This window comes from Impatiens glandulifera, chromosome 1 (genome assembly GCF_907164915.1).
Source record: "Impatiens glandulifera chromosome 1, dImpGla2.1, whole genome shotgun sequence".
Classification (NCBI taxonomy): Eukaryota; Viridiplantae; Streptophyta; class Magnoliopsida; order Ericales; family Balsaminaceae; genus Impatiens; species Impatiens glandulifera.
In genome coordinates this window covers 30,984,174-31,001,143 of record NC_061862.1, presented here as the reverse complement: position 1 = coordinate 31,001,143, position 16,970 = coordinate 30,984,174, and the positions used below count along the sequence as shown (strand labels likewise).

The window sequence follows — 16,970 nt, the reverse complement described above, 5'->3', positions numbered from 1 at the left end:
GGTTGGTGGGTCAATTATTATTTATACGTTTTGATGATCGATCATTTCTTGAATTTGTGTTCGTCCATTTCTTAACCTTAACCGCAAATGTACTGAAATTACATTATCTAAAATTGTCATTTTTTATTTATTTTATAAAGTGTCATTAAATCTCATATTTGAATGGGAGACTCTCCTATATATATTCTCATTATTTATACGAGTTTTTCAATTTTTTCTTAATTATATAGGTAAACAGTTAGGTATCAAGTAACATAATTTTTTTCAAGCATTACTTATCAATACTAAAGTCAAAAATAATAATTTTATTATCGCTCATGGTATTTTATAAAGATTTTTAATTATATAGGTAAACAGTTAGGTATCAAGTAACATAATTTTTTTCAAACATTACTTAACAATACTAAAGTCAAAAATAATAATTTTATTATCGCTCATGTATTTTATAAAGATTTTTTTGACCATGCTTATTAATAAATGATTAAGTAAATATTATTTGAGAAAAGAAATAATTAATTTTAAAATTAAAAAAAGAAAAGAAAAAGAAATGATATGAAATAGGAGAGAAAAGCAAAGCATGGGCGGTGACAGCGTCACCCACCCCACCGGAGGGAGGATGTTTAGGCCTTAAATAGGACCTTTCTGCCAACTCATCTTTCTTCCAATAATCTATCCACTTTCCTTTCATTTCCTTCTTCCCCTTCCTTCCTTCCCTCCCTCCCATCATCATCATCATTCATCTTCTACAAAGTTAGAAATCCACCTTCTCTAATTTGTACATACATTTCCCTCTCCTCAATTCCCCCCCTTTACTTTTCTTTACTTTACTTTACCATCGCTGGGGTCTCCTCCTCCTCCTCCTCTAATCATACCTTAACTCTTTCTTTATAGTCGACGACGAAAAACCCACTTCACCAATTTCTTCACTTTCCACACTACTGTCTTCTCTCTGGTGGGTAAATTGAGAGATCTCGGGAGGTATATGGTCGTCGATAGTTCAATTACTGTATTCATTTTTGCCGGCTTAGATCTCAATTGCTCTGGCATTGATGATCAACTGTTGGGTCTCACTTCAAATTGCTTATCTTGATGATCTGATCTTTGGATAACTTGTTCTTTTTTTGATCTTAGTTAGAGTCAATTAGTTTTATGAATTGATTTCAGCTTGTTTGTTAGCAGCACGAAACTAATCTAATAAAAAGGCGTGATTTTGATCAGTTTTACTGAATGTTAAAGTGATGAGATCTTCTCATTTCACTTGGATAGCTGATCAGATTGAGTGCAGTTTATGGGTTTCTCCAAACTCTGCTATGATCAATCCAAAACATTAGGGAACTTTATTCAAGATGCATATCAGTTATCTTTTGCATAGTTAATTTGAAACCGCAGCATTGCAGATTGATGCTTGAAAAATTAATGTTCATTTGCAATTACTATATGTTTGATTTTTTTTTTTTTTAATTTTAAAATAAATTCTCATTCATTTGCTGCTATTCACTTTTCTTTATTCTCTACAGTTTCCTTTTTGAAAGGACAATTGAACGTGGAAATTGCAAGTTCTTGTAATTGCCCAGATTCAAGGAAATATTACAGACAATGGCTAGCTCTGCTAAAGCCTTAGAACCTGCATTTCAAGGGGCGGGTCAGAAAGTGTATCCTTTTGATCTAGAACGATCGTGTGCACCTTCATCTTGTTGGAAAGTATTAATAAATTTTAACTCTTAAACTGAAATATCAGAAACAAGGAAATGGTGTTTGAATTCATAGAAGACGATTATTCATTCGTTGATAGATAGATAGATAGAATGAATGTCGCATAGTTGTATACATGTTTATATTATTAAATCTAAAAGACAATTCAGTTGCCTGTTCTTCTCTTGCTTTGAACTTAACACCATTTTAGAGGAACTGAGATCTGGAGAATTGAGAACTTTCTGCCAGTTTCTCTGCAAAAATCTGATTATGGAAAATTCTATTCAGGCGATTCATATGTTGTCTTGCAGGTGTAGTTTTTCGTTGTAAACGTATACAGATTTCATCTTGTTGCATTTTAAAACTATTCTTTATTCACTACATGTTCTATTTATGCAGACAACAACTGGTAAGGGAGGTGCTTATTTGTATGACATACATTTCTGGCTTGGCAAAGACACAAGTCAGGTGTGCAATATTCGTCTTTTCTTCAATTGTTACAACTGAACTGGGATTTGCTTTGCTTTTATTTTTTAAAAATATTTTCTTATACAATGTTGTTACATAACCAGGATGAAGCTGGAACTGCAGCCATCAAAACCATTGAACTTGATGCCATTCTCGGTGGACGTGCAGTACAGCATAGAGAACTTCAAGGTCATGAGTCTGAAAAATTCTTGTCTTACTTCAAGCCATGCATTATGCCTCTAGAAGGTGGAATTGCATCTGGTTTTAAAAAGCCCGACGAGGAAGAGTTTGAAATACGTTTATATGTCTGTAAAGGAAAACGCAATGTCAGATTGAAACAAGTATGGGAAACTGAATCTGATACTATCCTCTGCATCCTTGCAGTAATTTTGGAAACTTAACTGATTATTTCTCTTATCCAGGTCCCCTTTTCTCGTTCATCGCTGAACCATGACGACGTGTTCATCTTGGACACCGAAAACAAGATTTTTCAGTTCAATGGTGCAAACTCCAATATCCAGGAACGGGCAAAGGCATTAGAAGTGATTCAATTTTTGAAGGAAAAGTATCATGAGGGGAAGTGTGATGTTGCAATAGTAGGTATAACTGTGCATTTCAAACTATAATAACCCATTTAATAATGTGCAACTTATGTGTGTATGGTTGTGGGGTGTCATGCTAGTTCTCCTTTAATTCCCCCCAAAAAAACTTATGTGTATGTTTTTATGGATATTTAAAAACCTAACTTGCTACTTTCCTGTAGATGATGGCAAGCTACAAACCGAGTCAGATACTGGTGAATTTTGGGTCACCTTTGGTGGATTTGCTCCAATTAGCAAGAAGGTTGCTAGTGAAGATGATGTTATTCCTGAGAAGACTGCTGCAAAACTTTATAGGTATAACCTCTTCTTCTTCTTTTTTTGTTTGTTTACAATGGGCATTAAGGTTCAAATTTCTTAAACCAACCTTTGATTTTCATAGCAGTGGTTGATGAGTTTAGAAGGTTATCCTTAATATAGATGGGTCTTACAAGAAAATTTTGGTTTGTTTCTGTTTCACTGCATAGAAGAAGTCCTCAAGTCTTTGCAACCACTAAATGTTACTTTTTGCAGCATCACTGATGGTCAGGTTAGGCCAATGGATGTCGAACTTTCCAAATCTGTATTGGAGAATGATAAATGCTATCTGTTGGATTGTGGCGCTGATGTATTTGTTTGGTTTGGTCGGATAACACAAGTAGAGGATAGAAAAACTGCCAGCCAGGCAGCTGAGGTAATTCATATTTTGGTTGCTTTTTGTTTGTCTTCTTTATGTTCTTTAGACTTGCCTTATTCTAATGGCCAATATGATGCTCAGGAATTTATTAGTAACCAAAATAGGCCGAAATCCACCAGGATAACCCGCCTTATCCAAGGGTATGAGACACATTCATTCAAGTCAAACTTTGATTCCTGGCCATCTGGCTCTACACCTGCTGCTTCTGCTGAAGAGGGTAGAGGAAAAGTGGCAGGTAGAAGTAGTTCTTCTTTTACATGGTTCTTGAGATGTTATCTAGATATTATGATTGATCATTTAAACAATTTGTATATGAATAGCTTTGCTGAAACAACAAGGTGGTGGAGTCAAGGGAATGTCAAAAGGTGGTGCCCCTGTAAATGAAGAGGTCCCACCTTTGCTTCAACATGATGGGAAAATTGAGGTCTGGTTACTACTTTCTTTTTTTTTTTTGACATCAGGGTTCATTCCTTAAAGGATTCTAGAACAATATAGTTGGTTACTGCTTCTACACCCAAAGGAAGAAAAATAATTGTCTCGTTATGATTATTTATATAAGACGGTTTTACTCGTATGTTAAAATGGATACCCTGTGCTCATATAGGTGTGGCGAATTGACGGAAATGCCAAGATTCGTGTGCCTAAGGAGGATATTGGTAAATTTTACAGTGGAGATTGCTACATTGTTCTTTACTCCTACAACTCAGGTGACAAGAGGGAAGACTACTATTTGTGCAATTGGTTTGGAAAAGAGAGCATTGAGGTAACTGTCATCACAAATGACCATTTTAAGTTACTACATTGAGAAATGATGATGCACACAATTTCCCACTCATCTCTTTCTCCTTTTACTGAACTTTCTGCACTTCTTTAATTATCAATTCTTTTAAAATGTTAGCTTTCTTCCACTGAAGTCAAAATAACTGTGGTCTTAGCGGAAAGAAAAAGTTGTATTAAGTATTCATGTTAGACAAGTTTTGATTATTGGAGAAATATTGTAATTTTTTATGTCAGAACCATTCATCTTCTTCATTGAGTTGTTTCCTGGATATAGACATTTAACCTAATTGTTAACATGAAAACCTGCTTGCATGTTTGCAACTTCAGGAGGATCAAAAAACGGCTGTTCGTCTGGCTACCACTCTGTACAATTCACTAAAAGGGCGACCTGTCCAGGTTATTCCTGACTTTCATTCTTATTTGTTTTGAATCCAATTGTTTGAGAATATGTGATTTGATGATATTAATCACTGCAGGGACGGGTATTCCAAGGGAAAGAGCCACCACAATTTGTTGCCATCTTTCAGCCAATGGTGATTCTTAAGGTATTCCTTTCACTCTAATAACTGTCAGAAGCTGCATTGGAAGAGATAATTATTACATGATCTAGTCCTGATGAACACGGCCTCTCATTTCAGGGTGGGTTGAGCTCTGGGTATAAAAACTACGTTGCTGACAAAGGTTTGAATGATGAAACTTACAATGCAGAGTCTGTTGCACTTATCAAGATATCAGGAACTTCAATCCACAAGAGCAAAGTTGTTCAAGTTGACACGGTATTTTTTCCTTAATATTGCTTTTGAGCTCTAAAGAGGTCACCTTTTTTGTCAGGTATCTCATATGGATGTTGATCCATGTGAGATCACATTTGGAAACACAACTTAGTCATAAACAAATTAAAAGATGTATTGTTTTTTTCTCATATGGATCCGGGTCCAGATACAAAACTTTATATAATATTGAGATATGATGGTCTTTATCAGGTGGCAACATCATTGAACTCGTATGAATGTTTCCTTCTTCAATCGGGTTCTTCATTGTTCACTTGGCATGGAAATCAAAGCACATTTGAACAGCAGCAACTTGCTGCAAAAATTGCTGAATTTTTAAAGGTATCCATTCCCCTATCTAACATATGTTTCATGTCAGACATCTCTTTTTAGTATTTTATCTTTGTAACTTCCACATTGATGGACAATTAGATTATTTATTACTTATGACTGCTTAATTTAGGAGTTAATTTTTTCTGTTCTTGTTGAGCTCAGCCAGGAGTAGCAACGAAACATGCTAAAGAAGGAACTGAAAACTCTGCTTTTTGGTTTGCTCTTGGAGGGAAACAAAACTACACTAGTAAAAGTGTAGTCAATGAGATCGTCAGGGACCCACACTTGTTCACATTCTCATTCAATAAAGCAGGTACTGTAGTTTATTTTGTAATCCTGTCGGCTATCCAATTTCCCATGACTTGCCTAATGAGTTAAATTATCATCACTAACTAATTTCACTGTTATTATATTTGGGACCTACTTCACCAGGGAAGTTTGAGGTGCGTTGTTAAAAATTTGCAAGATTATTTTGTTTTTAGGGTAATCCTTTCAAAATTTGAATATATATTTGAACTTGCAGATTGAAGAGGTTTATAACTTTTCTCAAGATGATCTGTTGACTGAGGATATTTTAATACTCGATACACATGCTGAAGTTTTTATTTGGGTCGGTCAATCTGTTGGATCCAAAGAGAAGCAAAATGCATTTGAAATTGGTCAGGTAGCGACTATCTAATTTTTTCCATTGTAATGGAACTGTCATGATGTGAAGATTCCTTAATATAAGGTGATTTGGTGCAGACATACATAGATTTAGCTGCAGCTCTGGACGGTTTATCTCCTATGGTGCCTCTATTTAAAGTTACAGAAGGGAATGAACCATGCTTCTTCACCTCATATTTCTCATGGGATGCTGCTAAAGCTACCGTATGTACACCACCATAACTTCTCTTCTTCTTATCTTCATTATTCCTCTGTTTTTGTCCAATGATGCCTGTTTTTCCACAATATTCAACTCTAGTTTATATTTTATGACTAGCTACATCTACAGATTTGATACCACAACGTCAAGCCTATTTAGAAACACTTCTGATTTTGTATCTGGATCCATATGGGATTGAAAAACAATCTGACTCACTGTTTGGAAACACTTGGAGCTGATGTTGATTTAGATAGATAATGTTCAGAAACATAACTTAATTATACATAAATATTTATAAATTTGTTGACATTTTTTCGTCTAAATCTAGCTTCAACTCGAGCTCAGGTGTTTCCAAACAAGTCTCGCCAAGTTTATTTTCTAAAATGAAGTGTTTTCAAATTAAGGCAATTTAAGTCTCATTCTTGTTATCAATTTTGTTTTGTTTAATTTTACTTTTGTTGATTTGGATTACATTTGTGACATAGGCTGCTGGAAACTCATTCCAAAAGAAGGCTATGCTGCTATTTGGAGCAGGCCATCACCATGTGGAGGTAATTTCATGATTTATGTTAATCAAAACCTAAATCATATTCATGTTGTAAAGGGTGCTCTCTGAAATACTTTTTGGCTAATTGCTAGAATTTTGGTAGATTAGTTAGTTTGGGTTGCAGAGTCATATAATGTTACTACTTGATTTGATCAGGAAAAATCCAACGGTTCTAATCAAGGTGGAGGTGGAGCGACTCAAAGAGCCTCGGCTTTAGCTGCCCTATCTTCTGCATTTAATCCATCTTCTGGCTCTCGAGCTCCTCCTCCTCCCCCTCCAAGGTCATCTGGCACAAGTCGAGGGTCGCAAAGAGCAGCAGCAGTAGCTGCATTATCACAAGTCCTTACTGCAGAGAAAAATCGATCTCGAGAATCTTCTCCTGCTAGGCCTACTCGCAATCCACCTGCAGAGGCTAGTCCAAGTCCAAGTCCTAGTCCTAGTCCTAACCCTAGCCCTCCTGGTAATGAAAGTGAAACCTTTTTTTAAGTCTATGATGCATTCATTCTTGATATAGAAAAACAGAGACCTTTAATATCTTTTTGTGCTTCCAGCTGCGACAAAGAGTGAAAACAAAATTTTAGAAGCCGAGGATGCTAAAGAAACTTCCGAATCAACAGAAGAGGTGGGCGAGTCTAATGGCATTGATTCAAAACCTTGTGTAGTTGATCCAGATGAGAATAGTGAAACTACATTTAGCTATGAACGACTCAAGGCTCATTCCGATAACCCTGTTACTGGTATTGATTTCAAAAGGAGAGAGGTATGTATATTTGAGTCATTCAAAAGATTTCAAGTTAAACCAAAAAAAATAAAATTATCAACTTTTTTTTTTATGGTTTTCTCTACTCAGGCTTACCTTTTGGATGATGAGTTTCAAGCAGTGCTAGGCATGACAAAGAATGCCTTCTCTAAATTACCCAAATGGAAGCAAGACATGTTAAAGAAGAAAGCCGATCTCTTCTAAGTAATGGTGGGTAACAAAATGTCAGCTTTTCCGGTTGTGATTTTATTTGTCTTTCGTTTTCTGCTGGTCTGCCCATAAGTTGCTGCTCGATGCCCTTGTTTATAGTTTTAGACATTTATAGGGGCTTTACAGCAGAGAGAGTCTTGGTTTTCAAATTCTTTGATTCCATCAAGTTTGTTATTGTATTTGATCTTGTCACAAGGGAGAAGAAGGGTGTATATTCATCAATGTGTTATTATTGATTGTATGTATGTATGTATATGTATCTTCTATCTATTGGGTACTCTTTTGCCTATTCTTCTAACACTCTCCATAGATTGATGAATCTAATTCTATTGAACAAATTTGCTTAAAGATTGATGAAATGGAAGTGATCCTACTGCTATTACTGACTCGTCTAAACTTCATCAACCAAGATGTCGAGTTGTCGAGTGTACTTGCCTCCGGTATCGGGTCTTCATATATGATTATATTTGCTGCCTTCAACGATTCTTTAGTGACGAGTCGTTTCAAGATTGCCAACTCGGTTACAGGGATCTTTCTCCGGCGAGAGGCAGTGGCTGCACCTACTATCTTCGCCAGCATCAGCTCGGAAAGGTGGCGAACCCCACGAGTGCCGCCCATCGCCACCAACAGGTTGACTGATTTGAACTCTTCTTGTCGAGATTCCATCGTCGGGTTTCTCTTCCTCGGTGTTGACTCGGGGAAGATGAGCACTGATTCGGATGAGTGAGTCTTGACTCGAACTAGTGGGTCACCTATTAGTAAGATCTCTCTTACATCAAGTAAAACAACGTTCTTGAATTTTCTTTTGAGTCTTCCTAGTAGCATTGGGTAACAAGCCCATCTCCTTAGACTCATAGGAACGTGATCTAGAAACCCGGCGAGCGAGTTCGCCGGGTCGAGTTCATCCACCAGGAAACTCACCACCGATCCGTAGCTCAAACGAGTCGTCGTCAGCGGCGGTTCAGGAAGACTTCCCTCGCTGCAATTACTATGATTTCTCGGTCCCCAAATCGGCTCGATCCATTCCGTCTGGTTCTTGATCTGTTTTACGAACTTGGTCGCGTTAAAACTCGTTTCCGAGTCGTTTCCGGCGACGTTTGCTAATAGAAGTTTGTCGAACGACTCATTCTCGTCGCGAATCACGTCGTCGAAGTCGGAGGACAGAGACGACGTAGGGAAGATGAGAACGAGGTCGGATCTGGAAGTGAGGCCGGAGCGATGAAGGAGTCTCAAAAACAAGCGCAATTCTTGAGGCGTGGCTAACTCGGTTACATGGCCGACGATTAAATCATGCATTGCATCGGTGCCTCTTCTGTAGATTTTTCCCAATCGTTGAAGGGCGAAAGGAATGTGGTTAGTTCTCGATTCATTTGGGGTAATGGGTGCGAGGAAATTGAAAATCTGGCGCCAGGATTTGGCAGACGTGGGCTGGACGGTGGCGGTGGCGTTAGGGTTGTCGAAGGTGGATAGGGCAAAGAGGAGGAAGGTGAAGAAGATGAAAAGGGCGCAGATTGAGATGGTGGATTGAGCTTTTCCGATTAGATTAGTGGAGGAAGATCGCCGGAGTGAGGAAAGACGATGAATTTTGATGCAGGGTGGGAAAGAGAGGAGATCTTGATTCTTGTTCATAGTGTTGCGAATTTCGTGCCTAAGAAGAAGATCATATTATTTACTTTACTATAAACAAGAGAGAACCCGATCTGCCATAGCCGTTCTTCTGCTATTCATTTTCGCGGTTCATCTCTTTCCCTCTAATAAAAACCTATACTTTTTTTTTTTTTTAATAATATTATTATTTCAAATTTTACAATAGATTTTAAACAAAAAAATCACAACCCTAATCCAAAATACAAATAAACTTTATACTAAAATTATGAAAACTTATTTAGCTCATTAATCTTAACTTTAAGATTTTAGGATAACTAAAATGACATACTATAAGTTATTACATAGTGAACTCAAATTAAGGAAAATTGAATTGTATTACAAGTATTATAGTTTTTCTCCTTACAAAGTTTGGTTCCACTTTTATTTAGAGTGCGACTAATTTCTGCGGATTAAACATATACCTCGCAAACATATTTAATAATTTAATCATACGCAAAATTTATCGCCTAACGGGTTCGAACCCATGATCTAAGGAAGTTAGGGATATCCACATATTGTTGTCCTTAGGATAAAATAGAAGATAAACGTTACCATTTTATTCAGATAGAGATGTATAATTTCGTTTTTCTTTTCTCTAAACGATGAAAATATTTTACTCGGATGACACAAAATATACAGATAGATACATACATTTAATGATTTTTTCTATTTTTTTACTTTCGCTTAACGACAATAACTTTTACTCTCGTCGTCACATACAGATAGATATATACATTTAATGATTTTTTTATTGTTTTACTTTTCGGTAAACGACAAGAACTATTTACTTTGATCGTCACACACAAAATATACAGGTAGAGATGTATACATTTAATGAATTTTCTACTTTTTTATTTTTGATAGATCACAATCAACTTTTACTCGATCATCACACAAAATATACAGATAGATATACACATTTAATGATTTTTCTATTTTTTTATTTTCGATAAACGGATAAAAACCTTTTACTCGGTTTTGAAACCTTCAACAAACATACCATAAGTTTCATCAAATTTAGTTTCAAATTTCCAATCACCAAATCCTTCTTTGATTATGATAATGAATAATAATATGTTAAATTAAAAATTTTATTTTGTATTAATTGATGATCATGATAAAAAAAAATATAGATTTAATATTTTATTTTGTATTAATTGGTGACCATGATAAAAATAATATATTTCAGATTTAGATTTTGAATTTATTTTTTTTGTAACGCCTTAGGCTAGAAAAGTTTGGGCCTGGGTCGGGTTTTGTTTAGTTTAGTTTATTTGAAATTGCTAGGGTTTTATTTATGTAAATATTTGTGTAAGTAAACCTAATATTTTATTTCTAAAAAAGAATAGTAAAGCAAACAGAACCCTATTTGCCACCTAAGCAACAGCGAGACGGGATGAAAATATTTCTGTTCGCCTATAAATTCTCCATCGCCATTCTCTCTCTCTCTGTCTTGGCCATCGCCATTTTCTCTCTTTCTCTCTCTCTCTCTCTCTCTATTCTTTTACGTTCCTGAACCTACGCCCGACTGAGTGAAAGAGAAACGAACCAACAAAGTAGAAACTGAATTCATATACAATTCTTTCCAATCTCATTGAATCTTGATTTGAGATGGCGGACGCTTATTGTTCAGACTGCAAGAGCGCAACAGAGGTTGTTTTTGATCATTCTGCCGGCGATACGGTTTGTTCTGAATGCGGTCTCGTTCTTGAATCGCACTCGATCGATGAGACCTCAGAGTGGCGCACTTTCGCTAATGAATCCGGTGATAACGACCCGGCTCGAGTTGGTAAAGCCTCCAATCCTCTCCTAACCGACGGCGGACTCTCCACCGTCATTACCAAGCCTAATGGTGTAACCTCTGATTTCCTTTCATCCTCTCTTGGCCGATGGCAGAATCGTGGATCAAATTCTGATCGCTCTCTCATTGTCGCTTTCAAGACCATTGCTATCATGTCCGACAGGTTTGTTTGTTTGATTGTTTTCTTCTTCAATCTGTATATGAATGGCAATGTAGTAGAATACTCTAATGTATGCTTAATCTGTTCATTCTGTGATGGACTTGGCAATGGCATGATGTTTCTGATATTTTGTTAAAGCTATTCAATGATCTATGTTCCTTTTAGAAAATAACTGAATGAATGCCATTTGTAAGGTTAATTTTATGTTTAGCTGGAGAGATGATTCTGTTTAGCTAAGAATCTGTCTTTTAACCTAAAACTGATTTTGAGTATGATTTCTACCATGATTATGTTCTTTTGGTTATTAGTTGATATGAGATAGTAGATTTGTATTTCTTTACAATTGACATTTCTGTAAACAAGCTGCTGCTGATGAAGCTTAAGGTTGTAGAGTCACTCAAGCAGATGCACATATATATATATATACATTCTGCCCGAGCTTGATAAAAGTTCTACAGATCTTAGCTAGCGTATGATAGACTTGATCAAATTGATCTTCAGTCGGGCCAATTACTGGATGTTTTCCCATTGTTATTTAATTTGCATTTACATGTATAAAGGTATCTGAAATCTGGTTATTTGTCTTTCAGGTTAGGCCTGGTTGCTACTATAAAGGTATAATCTCTTTACCTCGATCACTATTCTTATTTATATGTATATGGGATGCAATTTTTTATTATGGTTTGTGATCATTCCTTCAGGATCGGGCCAATGAGATATTTAAGAAAGTGGAAGATCAGAAATCTAGTAGAGGAAGGAACCAGGATGCGATATTGGCTGCTTGTCTCTACATAGCTTGTAGGCAAGAAGACAAGCCAAGGACTGTGAAGGGTATAAAACTTAAATTCAATTTTAAGCAATATATACAGGACTTGTTTCTAAATTACTTGTCTATTACTGTTTCAACTAGAAATCTGCTCTGTTGCCAATGGAGCAACAAAGAAGGAAATTGGTCGAGCAAAAGAATATATAGTGAAACAGCTTGAGCTTGAGATGGGGCAATCTGTGGAGATGGGCACTATTCATGCTGGTGATTTCATGGTAAGTGACAGTTTTGGCATTTGTAAATATGATCATATAATTTCTTCAAGTTGCGGAACTGAAGTTGAATCCTTAACATCTCAGAGACGCTTTTGTTCAAATCTTGGTATGAACCATCAATCAATGAAGGCTGCTCAAGAAGCTGTTCAAAAGTCTGAAGAGTTTGATATAAGGTGATTCTGACTCCAAATTTATTACTAGGACATTATCCTTTGGTTTCTCATTTAGATGCAATGCGTTTTAGTTTCCTTTGCTGTTCTTCTAAAACAAATGTATTTAACACTTTCATAAGATCTTTTTAAAAGATTTCTGATGGCCTCTCTTCCTTTGTTACAGGAGAAGTCCCATATCAATTGCAGCAGCTGTCATTTACATTGTAACACAGCTCTCAGAAGATAAGAAACCTCTTAAAGGTAAATCCCAGTTTCCAAACTTCTGATTTAGATGACTACCCATATTCTTCTCGAATAAAGACTAAAAGTTTTACATTTGGCTCAAACTTGTTATCCAACCAAATTTCTAGGCCACAATCTAGAAATTTGGCACAAATTTTGCCCATTCAGTTTCTAAATAGGTTATTTTTTCGAGTCTTTATTTTGTTTGATGAAAAATTTGATATGTTTGTTGAATTACGCAGATGTTTCACTTGCTACCGGAGTTGCAGAAGGAACGATAAGAAATTCTTACAAGGATCTGTATCCCCATATAGGAAAGATAATACCTACATGGTATGCAAAAGAAGAGGACCTCAAGATTCTCACCACTCCATAGTGGTTTGAATCTAAACATGCTTTAGGTGAATGAAAAAAAAAAAAAACAATTTGAAAATTTTGTTTTTTTTATTGAAACTTAATCCTTTTATGAATCTCATTGAGACGACGAGTCAGCATATCTTCTTCGTCGTTAACTATACTAGTTTGCAGCATAACTATATTCTTACATTCTTCAATTGAGAATTATATGAATTTTTACAGCAGATTAATTGTTTTTTGTACTCTTTGACTCATTTTACCCTCAAAATGCATGTTATAATTTTATTAGGTATCATTTTATAATTTACATATTTATGTATATTTTTAATTAAAGTTTTTTATATTTAGTTTTGTTAAATTTATTTTTATACTTAAGCCCTGCCAAGAGGTTAATAATTAATGGGCCCCCATTTATAAACATTGTTTTTTTACCAATAAATTTATTTGGAAATATTTTTTGTTTACCATTTTTTGAAACATTTGTTTTTTTTTTCAAATATCTATTTTGAATGTTGATTTAAATCTATTGCCCATTTATTTTGGAATAATTTTATTATGAGGGATAATTTTATATATTTCTGTCAAATCCTAATATTTAATAAAATAAAATTATGTGTTTAATTGAATTAATTAGGCTAGTCATTTTGAATTTAATGTTATGAAAAGAAAAGAGAGGCCAAACATTGAACATTTAGAAGGTTGAATGTGACATTTTGGGTCAAGATAGAACCATGCATGCATGCAATAGAAAAGCCATCTTTTTTTTTTGGTTAAGAAATACCTCTCTTTAAAAAATTGGTTTGTGAAATAAAAAAACATCTACCAAGCAAAAGGTCTTTTATTTGATTAGTGATTTTTTTATTTTTATTTTTTTCAAATTTTCAACTTTTAAAACAACTAAAGTACATTTGGTAAAAAGAAATGATAAAAAAATAAAATTCTATAGAAAAAACTAAATATATTAAAAAAATATTTTGTTTTTTTTAACTTTTCAACTAATTTTGTTTTTTACTTTTAACATTTTCTTGGGTAGACTTATTATTCCAGAGTTTATCCATTCATGTCAATAGTTAAAAAAATAAAAAGATTTATAATTAGATACCAATCTTATCAATGAAAAAACAAAAAAAAATGTTCATGCATGTCTCATTTTATTGGTTGTCATACATATCAATCCGAAGCCGACAATTTTTATAGTATAAAAATCCAAAGCCGACATTAAATTTACGGCTTGTTTGATCTTCAATTATTGATTTTTTTTTGGTTATAAACATACATATGTAAAAAAAAGGTTAATTATTTTGACGCTTAAATATTAATCATTACAAAATATTCTTCTTATTTTGTTTTATAAAAAATAGTATAACCAACTAAACCAAAGTATATTTTGAATATTATTTAGATTTGAATAAAATAACAAGTTTTGTTTTACTTCCTACAAGAAAAATATAAAAAAAATTAGACACTCACATCTAGGGATAAGAAAGGCTTAAATACAATCTATTTTATCTCATCCATACAATCTAAAAGTAAAATAGGACAGAAAATGAGTGAGTAACTAATTAATTGAAAAATAAAATAATTTATATTTCTTCTCTTTTTTTCTCATGTTCATGCTACCCTTGCCAGTTGTATCACACTTGTAGAGTGACAATTATACACAAAAGTGAAATCATTATCTTGGTCATTTGTTGATTTTGGTTTTTCTTTTATATATGTGAACGTATTTTATTGGATACATGCAATCGGCAAATGTCACCTCATTCTCTCTACCAAATTTTTTAGATTTATCATTTTTCTTAAAAATAATAATTTATTGTTGTGAAATAAATAAAAAATTATAAAATATAAAAATTATTTTAATATTTAGATTATCATAACCCAATCTTTATTTGCTCAATCTAATCCAAAATATCCGGATTTTGAATTAATCTTATTAATTATATCTTTTTCTCCTCATGTTTGAGTTATAAATATCTCTATTCTTGAGTTGTGTGATGAGTTGTTTACTTATTTAAAGTTTTGCTCTCTCTCTCTCTCTTTCTCTCTCCTACTTACAAACAAAAAAATGGGTACCCTTTCTCCGTCGGATCTCCGACAAAACTCATCGGAAAAAGTGGTGGTGGTAATGGTTCCTTTCCCAGCCCAAGGCCATCTTAACCAACTTCTCCACCTCTCCCGTCTCATAACCAACCACGGCCTCCCCGTTCATTACGTAACCACCGCCACCCACAGCCGCCAAGCCAAAATCCGAGTTCACGGATGGGACCCACTGACCGCAACCAATATCCATTTTCATGAACTATCATCACTCCCTTCATTTCTTTCTCCGCCACCAAACCCTAATAAAAATGAAAACTTTCCAACCCATCTTCAACCTTCATTCAACGCATCAACACTCCTCCGCCGCCCAGTTGCAGACCTTCTCCGATCACTCTCAAATGTTTACGACCGTGTCATCGTAATCCACGACTCACTTATGTCTTACGTTGTTCAGGATTTCATTTCATTACCCAATGCAGAATCTTACGCTTTTCATAGCGTTTCAGCTTGTACTCTGTTTTTCTTCATATGGGAGAGGATGGGGAAACCGTTTGGGATTGAATCGGATTTCATTAAGGATTTGCCGTCTATCGATGGCTGTTTCTCGTTGGAATTCGTGAAATTTGTTCATGCCCAGCATGAATATACTAAATTCAGTACTGGGAAAATCTATAACACTAGTTACGTTATAGAAAAACCCTTTCTTGATTTCCTTGCTAGAGATGAGATTAGTAAAGGGAAGACACAATGGGCGCTCGGTCCGTTTAATCCGATCACGGCGGAGGAACAGAGCGTGCACGACAGCTTAAAATGGTTAGACAAACAGGATGAAAATTCGATTCTTTATATCTCATTCGGGACGACGACTTCGTTTACAGAAGAACAGATCAGGGAAATCGCGACTGGATTGGATAAAATGAAGCAGAAATTCATCTGGGTTTTGAGAGAAGCCGACAGAGGCGATATCTTCGAGGTGGACATAGTAAACTCCGTCAATAGATCGGAGAAGATGATTGAAAATGCTGCGAGTGGTGGAAATGGGTTGATTGTGAGAGATTGGGCGCCGCAATTGGAGATTTTGAAACATCCGGCGACTGGTGGGTTCTTGAGTCACTGTGGATGGAATTCTTGCATGGAAAGTATTTCGATGGGTGTTCCGATTGCGGCGTGGCCGATGCATTCGGATCAACCGAGGAATGCTTTTTTGGTTTCGAAGATTCTTGGAATCGGTTTAGTTGTGAGAGATTGGGATAAGAGAGATGAATTGGTTAGTTCGGAGATTGTGAAGATGGCGGTGAAAAGACTGATGGGTTCCAAGGAAGGTGATGAGATGAGGCGGAGAGCGGCGGAGATGGGCGGCAAACTCCGGCGGTCTGTGGATGAAGGTGGTGATGGAATTGGAACAGCTCAATTGGATTCTTTTGTTGCTCATATCACAAGGTAGAAAAAGTTTGAAATCTTTATTATTGTATGTTGAAATAATTACAACTTTGTGTACTCATTTCATATTAACTAGTTTGCTTATTATAAATATGTAAGGTTTTTATTTAATCATGTTTTTGAATAATAATTAGTTATAAATATATTACGGGCTTTTATTAAAGCTTAATGGATTTCGGAATTTGATCGTGACCGAGAACCGGTTGTCAAATTGGACTGAGTTGATGAAAAAAATTAAAATGCCATCAACTCATTTAAACTCGAACTGAAAATTCGGCATTCCCAGGTTAACCCATCAGCTTTATTACATAATATTTTATATTTATTTTAATTGTGTTAATTCATAATTTAAGATTTCGTGTTTATTTTAATTGTGTTGTTTCTAA

At 35.2% G+C, this 16,970-nt stretch overlaps 4 protein-coding genes across 5 annotated transcripts; 3 read left to right on the top strand and 1 right to left on the bottom strand.

Moving 5' to 3' along the window:
- The first annotated feature begins 684 nt into the window (after window positions 1-684).
- LOC124921550 (villin-2-like) lies at window positions 685-8,000 on the top strand. 2 transcript variants are annotated; one of them, XM_047462224.1, is made up of 23 exons: window positions 685-978; window positions 1,533-1,652; window positions 1,904-2,003; window positions 2,092-2,160; window positions 2,265-2,501; window positions 2,583-2,760; window positions 2,924-3,056; window positions 3,273-3,432; window positions 3,517-3,670; window positions 3,756-3,859; window positions 4,040-4,198; window positions 4,543-4,611; window positions 4,692-4,760; window positions 4,854-4,991; window positions 5,199-5,327; window positions 5,481-5,631; window positions 5,751-5,761; window positions 5,842-5,982; window positions 6,063-6,188; window positions 6,669-6,734; window positions 6,887-7,190; window positions 7,282-7,490; window positions 7,581-8,000. In XM_047462224.1, the coding sequence occupies exons 2-23, from the start codon at window positions 1,597-1,599 to the stop codon at window positions 7,692-7,694; spliced, it is 2,877 nt and encodes a 958-aa protein (XP_047318180.1). In that variant the 5' UTR covers window positions 685-978; window positions 1,533-1,596; the 3' UTR covers window positions 7,695-8,000. The 2 variants fall into 2 exon arrangements, with proteins under 2 accessions (XP_047318180.1, XP_047318179.1); XM_047462223.1 differs by having other exon boundaries at window positions 1,518-1,652.
- LOC124921553 lies at window positions 7,746-9,371 on the bottom strand. Its single transcript, XM_047462229.1, has one exon. It carries the CDS (start codon window positions 9,327-9,329, stop codon window positions 7,995-7,997), a length of 1,335 nt encoding a protein of 444 aa, XP_047318185.1. The 5' UTR covers window positions 9,330-9,371; the 3' UTR covers window positions 7,746-7,994.
- Window positions 9,372-10,872: 1,501 nt separating this feature from the next.
- Window positions 10,873-13,267, top strand: LOC124921552 (transcription initiation factor IIB-2-like). Its single transcript, XM_047462228.1, has 7 exons — window positions 10,873-11,311; window positions 11,899-11,923; window positions 12,010-12,139; window positions 12,219-12,349; window positions 12,434-12,522; window positions 12,686-12,762; window positions 12,987-13,267. Exons 1-7 carry the CDS (start codon window positions 10,959-10,961, stop codon window positions 13,118-13,120), a joined length of 939 nt encoding a protein of 312 aa, XP_047318184.1. The 5' UTR covers window positions 10,873-10,958; the 3' UTR covers window positions 13,121-13,267.
- Window positions 13,268-15,158: 1,891 nt separating this feature from the next.
- LOC124921551 (zeatin O-glucosyltransferase-like) lies at window positions 15,159-16,588 on the top strand. The gene has a single exon (XM_047462227.1). It carries the CDS (start codon window positions 15,170-15,172, stop codon window positions 16,586-16,588), a length of 1,419 nt encoding a protein of 472 aa, XP_047318183.1. The 5' UTR covers window positions 15,159-15,169.
- The last annotated feature ends 382 nt before the right edge of the window (window positions 16,589-16,970 follow it).

What these genes read in the sequence shown, in the direction of transcription:
- LOC124921550 (XM_047462224.1), top strand. Translation starts at nt 1,597, where the DNA reads ATGGCTAGCTCTGCTAAAGCCTTAGAACCTGCATTTCAAGGGGCGGGT. An exon ending in TAAAAGGGCGACCTGTCCAG is followed by an intron (nt 4,612 to 4,691) that starts GTTATTCCTGAC and finishes TAATCACTGCAG; the next exon opens with GGACGGGTATTCCAAGGGAA. An exon ending in TCCTAACCCTAGCCCTCCTG is followed by an intron (nt 7,191 to 7,281) that starts GTAATGAAAGTG and finishes TTGTGCTTCCAG; the next exon opens with CTGCGACAAAGAGTGAAAAC.
- LOC124921553 (XM_047462229.1), bottom strand. Translation starts at nt 9,329, where the DNA reads ATGAACAAGAATCAAGATCTCCTCTCTTTCCCACCCTGCATCAAAATT.
- LOC124921552 (XM_047462228.1), top strand. Translation starts at nt 10,959, where the DNA reads ATGGCGGACGCTTATTGTTCAGACTGCAAGAGCGCAACAGAGGTTGTT. An exon ending in ATTGCTATCATGTCCGACAG is followed by an intron (nt 11,312 to 11,898) that starts GTTTGTTTGTTT and finishes TTTGTCTTTCAG; the next exon opens with GTTAGGCCTGGTTGCTACTA. An exon ending in AGATAAGAAACCTCTTAAAG is followed by an intron (nt 12,763 to 12,986) that starts GTAAATCCCAGT and finishes TGAATTACGCAG; the next exon opens with ATGTTTCACTTGCTACCGGA.
- LOC124921551 (XM_047462227.1), top strand. Translation starts at nt 15,170, where the DNA reads ATGGGTACCCTTTCTCCGTCGGATCTCCGACAAAACTCATCGGAAAAA.